Raw genomic sequence first — 14,928 nt, 5'->3', positions numbered from 1 at the left:
ATGATGATTTGCTGCTCAATAAACATTTCTTATTATTATCATCAATATTTTCAGTAGTATTATCAACAGTTGTGCTGCTTAATTAAATGAGGATTGAGAATTCTTTGATTAATAGACAGTACTGGGATTATTTGAAATCTTTTTAAACATTATAAATACATTTACAGTCACTTTTGATCAATTTAATACATCATTGTTGAATAAAAGTATTAATTTTTTTTAAACATACTGAACCCAAACTTTTGAATGGCAGTGTATATTTTTAATTGAATTTTATTTTATTCTATATATTGTTGTTCTTGTCTTGATCAAAATCCAACTAAAGATTGGTATGAGTCTATGAGACCACACAGGTCATACAGTTTGCTTTTATAGTCCTTAAAGTCATCACAGCTTTTAACAAAGGAACAAATGGTTGCAAAACCAGGTCGGTTGAGGGTACAGTTAGTGAGTCTTTCATAGTTAAGATAAGGTGGCAAACGTTGAGCAAGCTTAGAGTTTCTCAAACATAACACCAGAGACATGGCATTATCATGGTGTACAAGGTTCTTTTGTCCATGGGAAAGACACGCAGTCCCTTAAAATACTTTCTCATCAGACTTCTCATCATAAACACTTATGAGATTCCCAGTCTGGTTTGGCCCTTCAGGGAGCACCAGCATTTTGTTCTGACCTGATTGTTTCTTGTTAGAAGAACGAGTATGACCTGGTAGAAGTTTTTTCTTTGTTTTCTTATGCACTGCAGCATAACTTTTTCTCCATTAGTGACTCACAAATGCCACAGTCTATTGTTTCTTAGCCGTAACTGTGAAAACTGCTCCCTTTTCCTGCTTTACATGCCAGTTAAAAAAGCGCGTACGCAGTGCCTGTTGCGCTTATTCTTTTAGTATTGGGTTTGAGCCTACCAACCCTGCCAAGCAACTATGGCTGTTAAACCCAATAAATGCAACAGAATTTATATCGTTTAAATAATTATATTGAACTCTGACTAGATGTGACCTTTTTTGACTTGGACCGAAAGGGCTCATTGTAATACAAGGATAGTCAGAAGGGAGCTGTACCAGAGATATTCAGGCCACAGTGTTAAGAAGCAATTCAGGAGACAATCTCAATCTCTACACCACAGTTCTATGGCAACCAATATAATATGAGCTATTTATGTGAAGTGTCATAATGTCCCAATCACCCTGAATTCACCTCAGTGAATGTAAGGAGTATTAATATTATTTTCTTAGTCTTAATCTTAATATTTTAGAATAATTGTATTATTTATTGATTGTTTGATTATGAGTGGAGAAGCCAAATAGAGTTTCTAGATTCTAGTCTAGTCTAGTCTAGTCTGTTGTTTTTCAAGTACTCGCACACATATATGTTTTACTGGAAAACAAATCCAAAAGACTAATTTATAACTAATTAAAAAGTCAATTTTTACAGTATAGACTTGTGAAGTAAGCTGAGACTGAAGAAAGTAGAGTTACTTACATATGCTCCCACAATGCTTTTCTTGGCCACAACAAAGATGAGGCAGATGAAGATAGCAGAGCCCAACATGCTGACCGCACACACCAGCGGGTCAGCACGCTCCGTCTTCTGGCGGCAGAGCCGTGTGGTCACAGCGCCGATCACTACCCCCAACAGCCCAGTCACGCAGGTGATGGCTCCAAATATCAAACTAGAGATGAGAGAGAAACATTGTCAAAACTGTAACGCTTGTGATTGACTGTTAGGTTTCAAGCGGAGTGTGTGTGTGTTCTGACCTGTCTTTACTGCTGCAGGGTTGATAGGTGCAGCTCTCTGCTGTCTTCTGCACCACCTGAGCTCTGACTAGGTACTGCGGGATCCAGATCCCAAACGCCCCCGTGGCAAATGACACTGCGGCCGATGCCAGAGAAGAAAATACATAACTACGGCTAGGGAACAGAAAGAATAGGAATTAACATGCATAATTCTTGAGTTTTCATTCAAAATGCTGTGATTTTGCCAAGTAAGACATCTATTGCAGATCCTGGAACAACATTGCTGTCCAAACATAGTCCTAACCCCATCCTAACCCCTAAACCTAACCCTGCCCATAACTTATCCCTAAATAAGTAGAAAAATATAGGTGAATAAGAATAGTGTAAAAGCCCCTAATCTTATTGTAAACTTGATATTAACTACAAAACTATCCCTCAAATCTGATTGGTTGATTGAAATGTTGTTTCAGGATCAACAGCAATGTTGATCTAATAAAATGTGCTACTTGGGGAAATCACGTTAACCAATGTGATATGGGTAGTTGACATATAATATGGCCATTGCCTACATTCAATGTCAGTTTAGCCACAACAAATATGGTTGGTATTGGTGTGAACAATACATGTAATAATACATGGGCTACACAATTAGGTAATGTTATTGATGATAATAGATATTGTATATATCTCAGTGTTTAAAATACAATCAATTATTAAAATGATAGAATATAATTAAAATTTAGTTGAATTATAGTTGTCACACCATAAGCAGAGACTACTTGGCCCTTAAAATTCTATGCCAGCTACTCCAATGAACTGTCACATGTTCAAGTGAAGGCATGACTGCAAAAATAGACACTGAGGGTCCAATATTCACTCGATGGTTGATTAAGCGATTGCATCTGGTACATCCCAATCCTATACATTAAGTTCATTTCATTTTTGAGTGATGGATAGGAAAAAAAAGTGGCATACTTTTTGGCAAGAGCTTTCATGTCACAGAGCCAGGAAGTGCGTGTCTTTATCCGTCCAGTGAGCTGGTCAGCACACCCTCTCTTCGGCTCAGGGATAAAGATGAGGATGAGGAACCCAGCAGTCAAACCTAACATTGGAGAAACCTTGAGACAGGAGAAAAAAAGACGATATTGCAGTTTAACATTGCCTTGTTTTCCAGAACTAAACATGCTTAAAACAATTGATAACTGAAAAGCAAATTACTTACTATTTTATACCATTTTCCGTTAATAACATACCGGTACCTCAAATTGTTTTTTTTTTTTTAAAGAATAAATCTAACAAAATCAAGTCTTATTATCTTATTTAAGTTTTCTTACACAAATTGAGGATGTTTTTACTCGGAAAAAGCAAAAATGCTGCTTAATTTTTTTCAGTGCAGTGCTCTTAACTAGACTAAACATTTTTTTGCTTGTATTACTGTGAGTCTGTGCTCTCTGATAAACAAAATCTTGTGGGCTGAACAATAAAAAACTGTCTCACATCCTGTTTGGTCTAGCAAGTTATTCGCCGAGTCGATAATGGTGGTGTTATGTATTTTGTGATTAGTTTTATTTATATTCACATTAGGGTGTGTAGGGCCGGCAAGGTACTAGACTGCAGTGTGAAGTGGACTCTATTAGGTGATGTTTCTTTACTCCATCCTTTCGTTTTTCTTTCTCAGTTTTCTCCCTTGTGTGGGAGCAGCTGCGGTCCACCAGGCCATGAGCTATTATCTCTTTTATCATCCTTCCTGATGGCTACAGCACAGCAGTTTGTGTGTGTGTTTGTTGGTTTGCTCGCCCACATGGAAGCAGCGTAAGCGCCTCTGTCGCTTGTGAAAGCCAAAGCAATTCTATCTGTCAGACGCAATCCTTCTGGATATCATTTATAGCACATTAAAGCAACGCTCTGCTCATAATTGTGTCTTATAGGTATGTATAGTTCTTCTTGTAAAAATTTAGTCATCTGCACTGCAAAAAAGTTCCTGATTGTCTTATTTTCAGGTAAAAAAAAGTTAAATTAAAACAAGATTCAATTGTATAAGCAAAATTAAGATAATATAATATTGAATCTATCTTAAGAATTAAAAATTACTGTTCAAAAGTTTGTAGTCTATAAGATTTCTTTCAGAGCTTCAAATAAACGCAGTAACTTTCAACTTTCTGCTCATTAAAGATGAAAAAATGTATCGTGGTTTCCACAAATATTTTAAGCAGCACAGCTGTTTTCAACATTATATAACTTAATTCAAGAGATATTCCACAAGTTTGAGAATGTATTGGAGAATAATTATACGAAATATTGATTATTGTTTAACGTTTATCTAAAAAATTTGTGAATGTTTTATTTTTGTAGTGTTCAGCATTATAAATAGCATGAGAGGGAAACGGATCACTGCATCCCATTGACATGCTGCTGTTTCCCGCACTATACTGTGATTCTGTGGACTGAATGTGTGTCTGTGTGCACTGCGGTGCTTTTGATACAGAGCTGCAGTGTCTCGCTAAAGCCTGGATTTGGTCTTGTTATCCCTCTGTAACTAGAAAACCCAGCAGCCGTAAAAAAGGTCTTTGCAGTGGACCTATTTTCTAACAGTCACACTGTGGAGATCCCTCCCTACCTCTCTGGTTTAGTTTAATATCAAAGCCTGCGTTGATCAGTCATCTTGAACTTTGACTCTTGTCTCGCACTTTGTCAGACGTTGCCCTTTCCTGCTAATCTCAAGCTAGCGCAGCTTCTTTCGTGCTTGTTAAGGTTAGAGTTGGGACGAGTGTAATCAAAGAAAGAGAGATCAAGGTGCTATTTATCCTGGCATTTCCCCACTTCGACCTGCAGAAGATTGATATGGCTCTCAATAATTATGATATAATCTTCCGCTCCAAAAAAACACACTCCCTCTTCGAGAACGGAAGGCGATTGAGTTTTTTTAAGGGCCTGCAAAACAAGCGGAAAGTGGCACGGAGTGTTTTTTCCCATTTCAGGGCAGGATATGGCTGATATGGAGTACCTTTTTCATCTGTCTGTTGTTTTTATACTCATTTAAAGTGCTAGTGATGATTAATAGTCCCCCAAACCATGAGCTTTGTCTCCTCAAGGAATGTTTTACTGCATCCAAGAGCTCAAACAATGGAGCTCTGCTACTGTTTTCAAAAGCGTTCTGATAAACTAGCTACCAAATAAAGCCATTTATGTTCCTGAGGGTCATATAACTGTCATGTTCAGGGGTTATTTTGTAAGAACGAGAGGGTTTAATGCTCCTCTTAAAGTCTCCTTTCAGGCCTAAGAGCTTGACAACAGAACCACGCTGGAGTTTTAAGAGGCAGCCATACAACAAGTTTAGTTCAAGTTCACGATAAAACCATCGGTCGATTCTTTATGACCCCGAGAAAGGAACAAGTAATGAAGCCCGCCTGCTAACTTGAGCATCCACCTGTTAAAGTTTGAACTGAACAAGAGAAACCGTTGGTTATAAAACTGCGCTGAGCTAATGAAGGAAGAAAGACAGGAATCTAAAGCACTTGAGAGGCCTCTCACTTTCTCAGAAAAGTTGTTTTTGCTCTCTCTTTCGCTGCCCAAAAGTTGCAGACCACTACCCTTCCTCTCACTCAATCATTTCATAAATTATTCATTTGAGCTGCATTAAAAGGTGCTCTATTTTGGGCTTTTGGTTAGCAGTGCAAATCAAGGCTACTGAGGAATATCCTACAACAAAAGGGTCTGTGTAAGTGAGCCCCCTCTTCTCCTGGGCCTTTGCAGTACAAAGACTGTGAAGACTGCATTACTCACGGATAGCGTGTGTGAGCGGACCCGAGAGAGCTGGAGGTAATGCTATATTAATGCACTTGAGCTAGCTGGGTACTCAGTGCCCATTTCATTGGCTTCAAGGGGGCAAGAATGTTATGCTGCTTTTTCAAGAGACGGCTGAAGGTATTTCAGGATTCACCTGTCTGCCATGGGTTTTAGGGATATTTTTGACCAGCCCGAGAGGAAATGGTGTATATTTGTGGAGGTTGAGCGTGCTTCCTCTAAAATATTGATACAACATAAGAAAACATTTTAACAGCTCTTACCCTCAGTGCCCAGTACCAATCCCCTCCAGCATCTTTAGCAATGGATCCCAGGATGTATCCAAGACCGCTGTGGAGAGAGAGCAAAAAGATTTAGTCATTATACACAAACAAACATATCGTATTCTGGGCATAAACGTCCGCTCTCCAGCTGGTTTGCTGGTCTAAGCTGATTTAAGCTAGACTGAGCCAGTTTTAGTTTTGAATTTTAATATAGTTTGTATTGTAATAATTGTTAGTTATTTTTTATTCACCTTTTCAATTTGAGTTCTAGTTTAAGTTCCCAATTCACCCCTTGGCCCTACCCCTTGTTTTTGAGTGTACCCCTTGGCCCCTAAAACAGAGTTACATGGGCCAAGGGGTTGAAATGTTCCCCATTTGAAATGGAACAACCTTTCATGAACAACCTTTCAGTTTTTACACGATTTCTCCATGACTGACAATCACTCCAGCTGCTCTGAACTTTGAGGAAAAATGATGATTATAACATTCCTTCCTTGAAACGTATGTCTTTTCTGATTCGGAAAAGGTAATTTATTATACAATTTCTTAATTTAAATGACTATAGAGTAAATAAAGTGCATGGTGATATCATCTGGCGCTAAATTTAAATGTTTAACCGTTAGCGAAGCCATCTCGCCGATGTTTTGCGATGCATTCTGTGAACTTTCTCGTAGCCCTCCGTTTGGAGTGTGCCTCTGAAAAATCTCCGTTTCGAGGGCTATGTAGCCCTATCCCTTCGCCCTACCCCTCGATCTCAACAAGAATCGGTTGAATTCCCAGTTTCATAACACTGGTCTAAGCTACTCTAGCTGGTCTTCCATCCTGCACAAGATTGGCTTAAACTTGTCCTAGCTGATCTAGCAGCAAACCCAATTTGGTTTTCAATTAGTGTATGTGTCCAAAACCAGCAAACCAGACCAGCCTGACCAACTTAGGGTGGTTTAATATGTTTGTTTTTTTAAGCTATTTTGCCATGTGCCTGTCTCATTCACTTGGTCCCTCTCACTTCTTCCCCGCTGTTTTTCCCACCCAAAGCTCTGTCATGCACCCTAAAACTTTTATGCGCTGGCTAGGCTGCCTGAACTCAGCATGCATACTAATACTGCTGATAATGGCTTTACTCTGAACATCACCTCTGGCAATATAAGAGAGTCAACCACTTAGCATTACTCAGGGGCTTATGATGACAGATCAGCTCCGAGGGAAAGAGAAAGAGATATGACTTCGGAGAGAGACCAGCTTCCCGCACTGTGTCGCCTTGGGTTTTGGATGGATTTGGGGACTGCGTTGAAATACTAACATCAAAGGTTCAGATGACCTAATTCTGAGAATCCCTGTCTGATGCTGTCGGATATGGCATTTGTCTCATGAACTTTCCTTTAAGTTCTTCTAAGGCAAGACTGCCTGACATGAGTGATATAAGGAAAGGAGGAAGACGAGCACTCAAGGTGGGATCATTTCAACCCTGTCGGTATCTGAGGAATCTGTGAGTCATATCTCTTCAGACGCAGACCAAACTCTCTCCTAGCTCTACATCCTGTTTACAGTCTGATAAAGTTCATAATTGCCCAGTTATGATCTCGGTGTGGCTGAAGCACATGTGAACTATTCTCTCTGTATACCATATCTGTATGCGGATTATCTGGTTTGAGACTGTGCTGCCTGTCATTGACAGTTGAATGATATTTCTCCTCTTGGTCATAGTCTGTTTAAAAAAGTTGATTGGATGTCTCGCAGTTTTTCTTTCCATCAGTTCTCAATTTCAGGTCGAAAGTATTCCTCCATATTTTCAGCATCAGCTTCATTATTATTCTCATTCTCAGTCACTCTCTCTGCCTGTCTCCTGCCTGTTACCAAGCCTCAATAGCACTCAACAGGGAGGGAAAAGAAAAGTTTTTGCCTTTTTAAGGTACTATTACACCTATTTAAACACCAATTGTTATTGTATTTATGGTATACTTACCATTTCGACAGTAGTGCACTAGTAAATGCATATGGAAACCACAGAAACAAGAAGTAAACTGAATTTATATTTGTCTAAGTTTGGCATGAATTTGAACTTTTTTTTTTTTTTACATTTTTCTAATTTAATACAATTATTTTCAGAATATTATTATATTTTGATCAAATATATGCAGCTTTGGTGAGCATCAGCGACTTCTTTAATTAAAAAAAAACATTAAAAAAAGTTCTTGCTAACCCTAAATAATAAAACCTAAATTTGTTTTAAGGTATTGTACAATTACTTAAGCAATACTATAGAGTGGTTTGAAAATGTAGTCTCCTGTATTTGGGGATTGTTCTTTTTTTTTTTTTTTTTTGTACATCAGGCCCTGGCCTAACTGCACCATTTTAATCCTTCTGTTTAAATTTGGAACGTCCCTCTGAAAATCTAAAACCTAATGCACACTTCCTGTGTTCCCAGACACTAGCGCCAGGCTGTCGCACAGCAGGTAAACTACATTGTGTACCTTTAACTGCCCCTGGCATATCTGACTGATGAACCAACCTGACCTGACCCATCAAACAATAGGACCTGATCATCGAGAACATATGGCTCTCAAAATGAGCCCACACACAGTAACCTCTTAATTAAAACCCCTTAGTTAAGCCTTAATTAAGCCTATGGCCACTTGGTATCTTATTGATGTTCTTCATTGGATTAGAGTTTTTGGATATTAATTTGGTACAACCATTTATATGTCTGTACGAATTTGTAACACAAGTTGTCGTTATTACTCTGTTTCTCTATGTTTATTAGCAACTAAAATATTTTTCCATGCCCATAAGAGGACTAAAATTTCCTGCCAAACCTTTCTCTCATGGCTGAAGTCACTTCCTGGAAACAGTAACAACCTGACTGTAGATAAACAGGGCGCTAGACAGGAAGTGAGGCGGCACACTGCAGCGCTCCAGTCTTTCACCTCTTATTGTTCGTACTGTCGATCGCTTTGTTTAGGCCGAACCCAGTTATCCCGCAAATACCAAAACTCTCCTGGGTCTGCTATTTTTCCATCCCGTCCTTTCCTCTAACTGCATTCAATCTCTCATCGATACTATTACTAGCCTTAGAACAGGTCTAATGGTGACAGCTGCTGTGTTCAGATATTTTATTTTCCTCAGTTCAATGGGGGTGTATCACACTCGGTGTAATACAACTGCATGGTCAACTTGATTAGTTTGGTTGTTGGTTTTCTCCCTATCAGATTAACAATAATAATTCCAAGATGCTGTAAACACAAAGCAGCTAAAAATGCTATGCACATACATGCATGCATTTATCATCTTTCCTCTGTTGTTTTCCTAATTTTCTCTCCAGTCTTTTTCCACCTCAGTGAACAAAAAGAAAATGCCACAGCCTGGGGTTAAGTGACCGAAATGGAAGAGCTTAAATTCTTTCACAGCAGCAAACAGATTTAGAATATCATTGTCTATTTGGCCCATCTGAGGCGGTGACCACACAAAACGAAAACGCTGAGCTCAATTCTCCACAACTGACCTTTACTGAGTTGAGATGGTATCTGAGATTATCTGGCTGTCAGAAGCTGTTCCCTTCAGCCACAGTTCACCTAACCCGACTTCAAATGTCTAAATACTACATTACAATTCTTATAATGGCAATAATATTATCTGGTTGTACAGTATTATCTTAGTGCTAAAGTGCTATTGTAAAACCATCTCTAATAAACATCTGAAATAAATTAAACAAAATGAAATGATATTTCTAGGATTTTACTCATTTTCTAGATGTAATTGTACCTGATAATGGATTGAAAAGAAAATAGAGTGGTATTGCTGGAATTTGGCACTCACCTTCCTAGTGGGATGGCCAGGTAGAAGACAGAGAGCATCATGGTCCTTTTGTTGTTTGTGAACAGGTCTCCGATGATGGTTGGAGAGATGGATGAGTAGCTTGATTCACCAATTCCCACCAAACATCTGGACAGCACTAACAACCAATAATACTGCAAAAGAAAATGTCATATGATCAGAAAAGTTGAATGCATTTTTTATATATACTATTCAGTTGGCGCATATCTAAAAACGAATATGGCTCGAATAGGTCATTGTGAAGCTTGTTTCTTTTAGCTCCTTACAGTTAACTATCGGGAAGAAATTAATGGGATATTCCACATCTAAGGATTGACAGATCATTGAGACCTGAAACGTTTTCATAAATCTGTTGATTGACATTGAGACTGTGTTCAGGTGTGTGTGGCTCTAGACGTTCAACATTCATTATCAAAAAGGAGCAAGTGTCCTGCATTTCTGAAACAGTGGGAACATGTGGCCGTTGTCCTCTGACCTCTCGGCTAGGAAGGAAGCCAGACTCAGCCACCCTTCCCTGAAATGGCCTAGACTCATTGTATATATAGTCGTTTAAGTGAAGACATTAAGTGTGGGTGTGTAATGGACAGCTTTACTGCTGTGGAGAATTTGGGTCATCCTGGCAGCCGACCAACTGAGGAAGCTAGTTATAGATTTCTCTGTTGCTTGTGCTCACAGTCAATTCCTCTTTACGGGTTGACCTCTTTTTCTGTGAGTCTCGCTCTCCTTAATAATATTCATTTTTATTGTCACCGGTGCACTCAGTCTGGCAGCAGTGGGGAGTCTAGCCACACCCAACATTGATGGAGTGAAAGAAAATGAAATCAGCAAACATGGACTCTCTCTAGAGACAGCAGGTCATCCCATTATGGTATGATGTGCATACAGCACACACACATATACAGATCTGTCATCGCAGACTTCCATCTCCTCAGGGGGCTCACAAAGCCACCTGACCAGCCAGATGCTGTTGTGGCAGATTTTTGTGTACTAACAAGCCTTCTGTAAATGTTAATGTGTGCATGTGTTTGTGTGTGTGTGTGTGTGTGTGTGTGTGTGTGTGTGTGTGTGTGTGTGTGTGTGTGTGTGTGTGTGTGTGTGTGTGTGCTTGGGCACATATGGCTATAGTTATATATGTATTTAGTCCTTTACACATTAAAAATATATAAAAAAAAACACATTCAAATGTATATATTCATACTAACATTCAATAATATTTTTAATATAATAAAGCATTTAATTCGTAAGTCTTCCGTGTCTTCAGTGACACAAACCTTCAGAAATCATAGTAATATGCTGATTTGGTGCTCAAGAAACATTTCTAATTGTCAATGTTGTAAACAGTTGTGCTGCTAAATATTTGTGTGGAAACTTTTTTTTAAGGTTTCCTTGATAAATAGGTTTACTTACTAAATAAATAACATTAAAAATACAAATAAAATAAATAAACAGTTTATTTGTATTAATTAGTATATAAAATATATTATTGAATTTTTGACTATTTAAATTGGAATGTGTATTATATATATATATATATATATATATATATATATATATGAATTTAATATAAATTGCATTAGAACAAAAAACATTTTTTAACAAAAAATCATTGTTCTCCATTAGCAATTTATCTTTAGCTTGTTTTCATTCTCATAGACTGTAAGTATAATTCATCCCTTGCTCAAAACAGAGGCAGAAAACCTCATGTCCTCCTTCGGCCATCCAATGGTCACTTTTCATTACTGGGAATCCCCCTCTCCCTTTCCTGCTTTTTATCCTTTTTCTTTTCCACCTGACAGTCTTTGGTGTGACAGCAGCCCCACAACATACAGCCAAAAGAGAAATAACTTTAGCTACTTGTTGTTGAATGTTACACAATTCTCAGCGGGGGAATTTCTTTAGAGTACGTGACAGGAATCAGCAATGAGAGACTGCAGCAAGCTGGGTTATCCTCTGGCACTGAGAGGATTTCTCTATCCCTCCCTCCCCCTTTCTCGCTCAGCTCCTTTCCTGCTTTTCAAGACTCTGCTCTAAAATGACAAAAGCTGTGTGATATTGTTTATTGACAGATGGTGGAGAGGGTGAGTGGATGACTAGTTGTTTGTTTGTTACACAACCTTTCCTCCTTTCACCCCCCCCCCTCCACGCACACACATACACACACACACACATAAAAGATTAATGCTTGTGCTGTGATTTGCTGAACATACATACGTCTGGAGAGTGGTTATTTAAAGTGACACACACACTTATGTCATCCAGTGTGAGAAGATTTACAGTAAGGTGGAGGGAGGGACTTAAAGCTGGTGGTCTCTGAACCCTCCATTGCCCTGTCAATCACACACGCCTACTGTGTCAGAGCAGTGTGTGTGTGTGTGTGTGTGTGTGTGTGTGTGTAAGTTAAGGCCCCGTCCACACTACTGCATTTTCGTTTAAAAACGGAGACCTTTTGCTATGTTTGCACCTCCCGTCCAGACTAAAACGGAAAAAACGAAGACCTAAAACGGAGAAGTTTAAAAACGCTGCAGCTGCGTTGTGAATCTCCGCAGGGTGTTTTAGTGAAGACGGGACAAAACGGAGGATTTTAGAAACGATGACGCAGAAGCTCACACTTGGCTCTATGATTGGGTGTCATTAGTCATGACGTATCCTTCCCTGATTCGTCAGCCACCTGTCAATCTGTGGCATCACGTCAATCCATTTCCTGTTTACACCGGCTTAATTTAGATATTCACAGTCTGGTTCAACTTGATTGCTTGCCAAAGTTTAGTGAATTTGATCCTGAGACCTTTTTGAATCTTGACGTTTTTGCTTTATGTGTTGACAGACTGGATGCAAATGTATATATAGATGTTTATGTATTACTTTCTTTGTGAGGATTTGATTTTTTTTCTTCACACTCATACTTCTGTTTTTATTTGAGCTTGTGGATGAGTGGTTAAAACCCCAAGGCTGAAAAGCAAAGTTCACGCATCTGCCTTGTTAATTTTGTTCCAGTCCACAACCAATTCATGAGTTTGCTGTACTGTAGGACTGACTGTACGCATCAGACTCCACTCAATCCCTCAAAAACATGCATAAACATGAGCATTCAAATACATTCTGTATGAATATGTGCATATCTAACTAAAAACCACCACCGCTGCGCTGACGCCTCCTGATGTTTTGTTTTCTCGTCATCAGGCAAAAGCGACACAATGACATTCATGGGAATTTGCATGGGAATCAGATTCAGACATCTTAAATTCTGTCTTTTAATTGCGCATAAACTGCAGTCTTGTTGTAGAAACACAGTGCAGTGAATTGACTGTCTCTTCCCAAAGCCCTTAGAAATCTTGTTAAATGAAGCTGAACATCGAATTACAAGGGATTTTGGTCGTGGAACAGATCAGCAAGAGGTTGTGTGGTCAATTTAAGCCATAGACAGATTTAGTTGATATTTGTTGATATTATAGTTGATAGATATTTTTCTTCCTAGTATCAGTGCTGGGCGTCTTTAAGCCAAACTAATACACGAGAATTTCATTCTGTTAAGATGTTTTCTTGGCGTAATAGTATTTTTAAAATAATTTTTCAGTCTATTCTTATAAAACACCACTCAGCTCGTTATGAATAATGTAATGCAGACCTTGCGCCAATCTTGCGGAGTAACATTAACGTGATGGTGATGATGAGCTTGTGCGTAAATACGAGATGATCTGCTTACTTCTCTTGGTGGAAAGCGTTATATAACAGCCCACTGCTGTGGGTTGGATGATTGACTGATAAAAGGATATCTGCAGTCCTCACGCTCATGTATGCATATGTGCATGTGTGTGCGGTCTTGGAGGATCATGTGACATTGATGCAGACTGGCTCGTCCTGTCAGTATCAACTCAGCAATGCAGATCGAGGGGATTAGCGCATTTATATCCTCAGTTGCACACACACACACACACACACACACACACACACACATCTTCTACTGTATATGTACACATGCAGTCCTCACACTATCTGACTGGCTAAAGGGAAGCAAACCGCACACGAACCATCACTAAGTCACTAGTTATCACTAAAATCAGTTATTGTAGCCACAGGGAACATTCCTCCGTTGTCATTTTACAGTCTTCCTCTTATTAACATGGCCTTTTAATTAGCTGCCACTGTCTGCCTCTGTTGCAATAACCTCCCTGGAAACTGGCCACACACACACATCATTTGATTGAGATGGTCCATGAGAGATTATACGTAGACTATAAGCATCAATTAAATTGTCACATGTTTTTGACTGCTGTTCTTAGTTTTGCTTTACTGTTGTCTCAGTTCCTCTCAACATAGGTTTATATGAAGACTTTTATGTTTAACACAAGCACTAATACATGACTGTATTTACAGTGAGAATTAGGTTACAGTCAGAGAGTCAGGGTTTGAAGACTGTACTTACTAACAGATGTCACTCTCGAATTATACTGTTCATGCAAAGCAGCTCAAATACTGTCTGTATAAATGAATGACCAAAGTCAAACCCCTTTTCTGGTCTTGTAATAAGTGACGGTGGCTAAAGTAAAAGAGAAATGATGAAGATGAAGACTTCCGTAACATTAGAGTATTTTAGCAATTGACACTGTGCTATGCAGATATAGCAGATATGTGCTATACTGTGCTATGCAGATATAAACAAGTGCATCTGTCATCATATAATCTTAACCATCAGGGCAAAATGTTTTTATTTGTTTATTTAATTTTTAACTTTGATCAGTGTGGTTCTCAGGTGGGGCCCAGGCCAATGGCCGAGAGATGACGTAAAATGATTAAAAAAAATAAATAAATAAAAAAAACTTTAACAGATGCTGCGATATTAGATATTTCTCATTTAAAGTCACCCAAACAGCATGTTTTTTTGTTTTCATACCATTTATCTACATATGCCAAGCTCTAAAATATAATTTTTTGTAAGTATAAAAATAATATCCTTATCCTTAATATTAAATCCTTATCCTTAATTCTTATCCAGTAAGAATTCTCATCACGATTGGATCTTAATGAGGATATTCAGATAGGGGACTAGATGAAACATGAGCTCAATCACAAAAAAAAATGAGCACATGTCTGAAACTGCTACAATTTAAGTGGTTGATACGGATTCATATTATATTGCATGGATATAATGAAAATGTCCCTGACACTTTAGATGCAGTGAGTTTAAAGGTGCCCTATATCATTGCATATGGGAGTGTGAAAAAGTCAACAATTTTTGGAAAGGTGTGAAAGAAATGATAGAGAAGATCCTACCATTACACTGCCACCTTTACTTT

The 14,928-nt window shown here is 38.6% G+C and overlaps 1 protein-coding gene across 2 annotated transcripts in view; it reads right to left on the bottom strand.

Moving 5' to 3' along the window:
* Positions 1-14,928, bottom strand: part of spns2 (SPNS lysolipid transporter 2, sphingosine-1-phosphate) — a 71,543-nt gene that overhangs the window by 12,291 nt on the left and 44,324 nt on the right. For both annotated transcript variants that reach the window (XM_089130300.1, XM_089130301.1), the window contains exons 4-8: positions 9,617-9,768; positions 5,804-5,870; positions 2,712-2,854; positions 1,758-1,910; positions 1,483-1,672 (exon numbers count right to left, since the gene is read on the bottom strand). In XM_089130300.1, coding sequence (XP_088986426.1) covers positions 1,483-1,672; positions 1,758-1,910; positions 2,712-2,854; positions 5,804-5,870; positions 9,617-9,768 — 705 coding nt within the window. The remainder of the gene's footprint in view (positions 1-1,482; positions 1,673-1,757; positions 1,911-2,711; positions 2,855-5,803; positions 5,871-9,616; positions 9,769-14,928) is intronic.

This window comes from Pimephales promelas, chromosome 4, assembly GCF_988280905.1.
Source record: "Pimephales promelas chromosome 4, fPimPro1.hap1.1, whole genome shotgun sequence".
Taxonomy (NCBI): Eukaryota; Metazoa; Chordata; class Actinopteri; order Cypriniformes; family Leuciscidae; genus Pimephales; species Pimephales promelas.
Note: the sequence above shows the minus strand (reverse complement) of the source record. Positions and strands in the feature narration are given on the sequence as shown.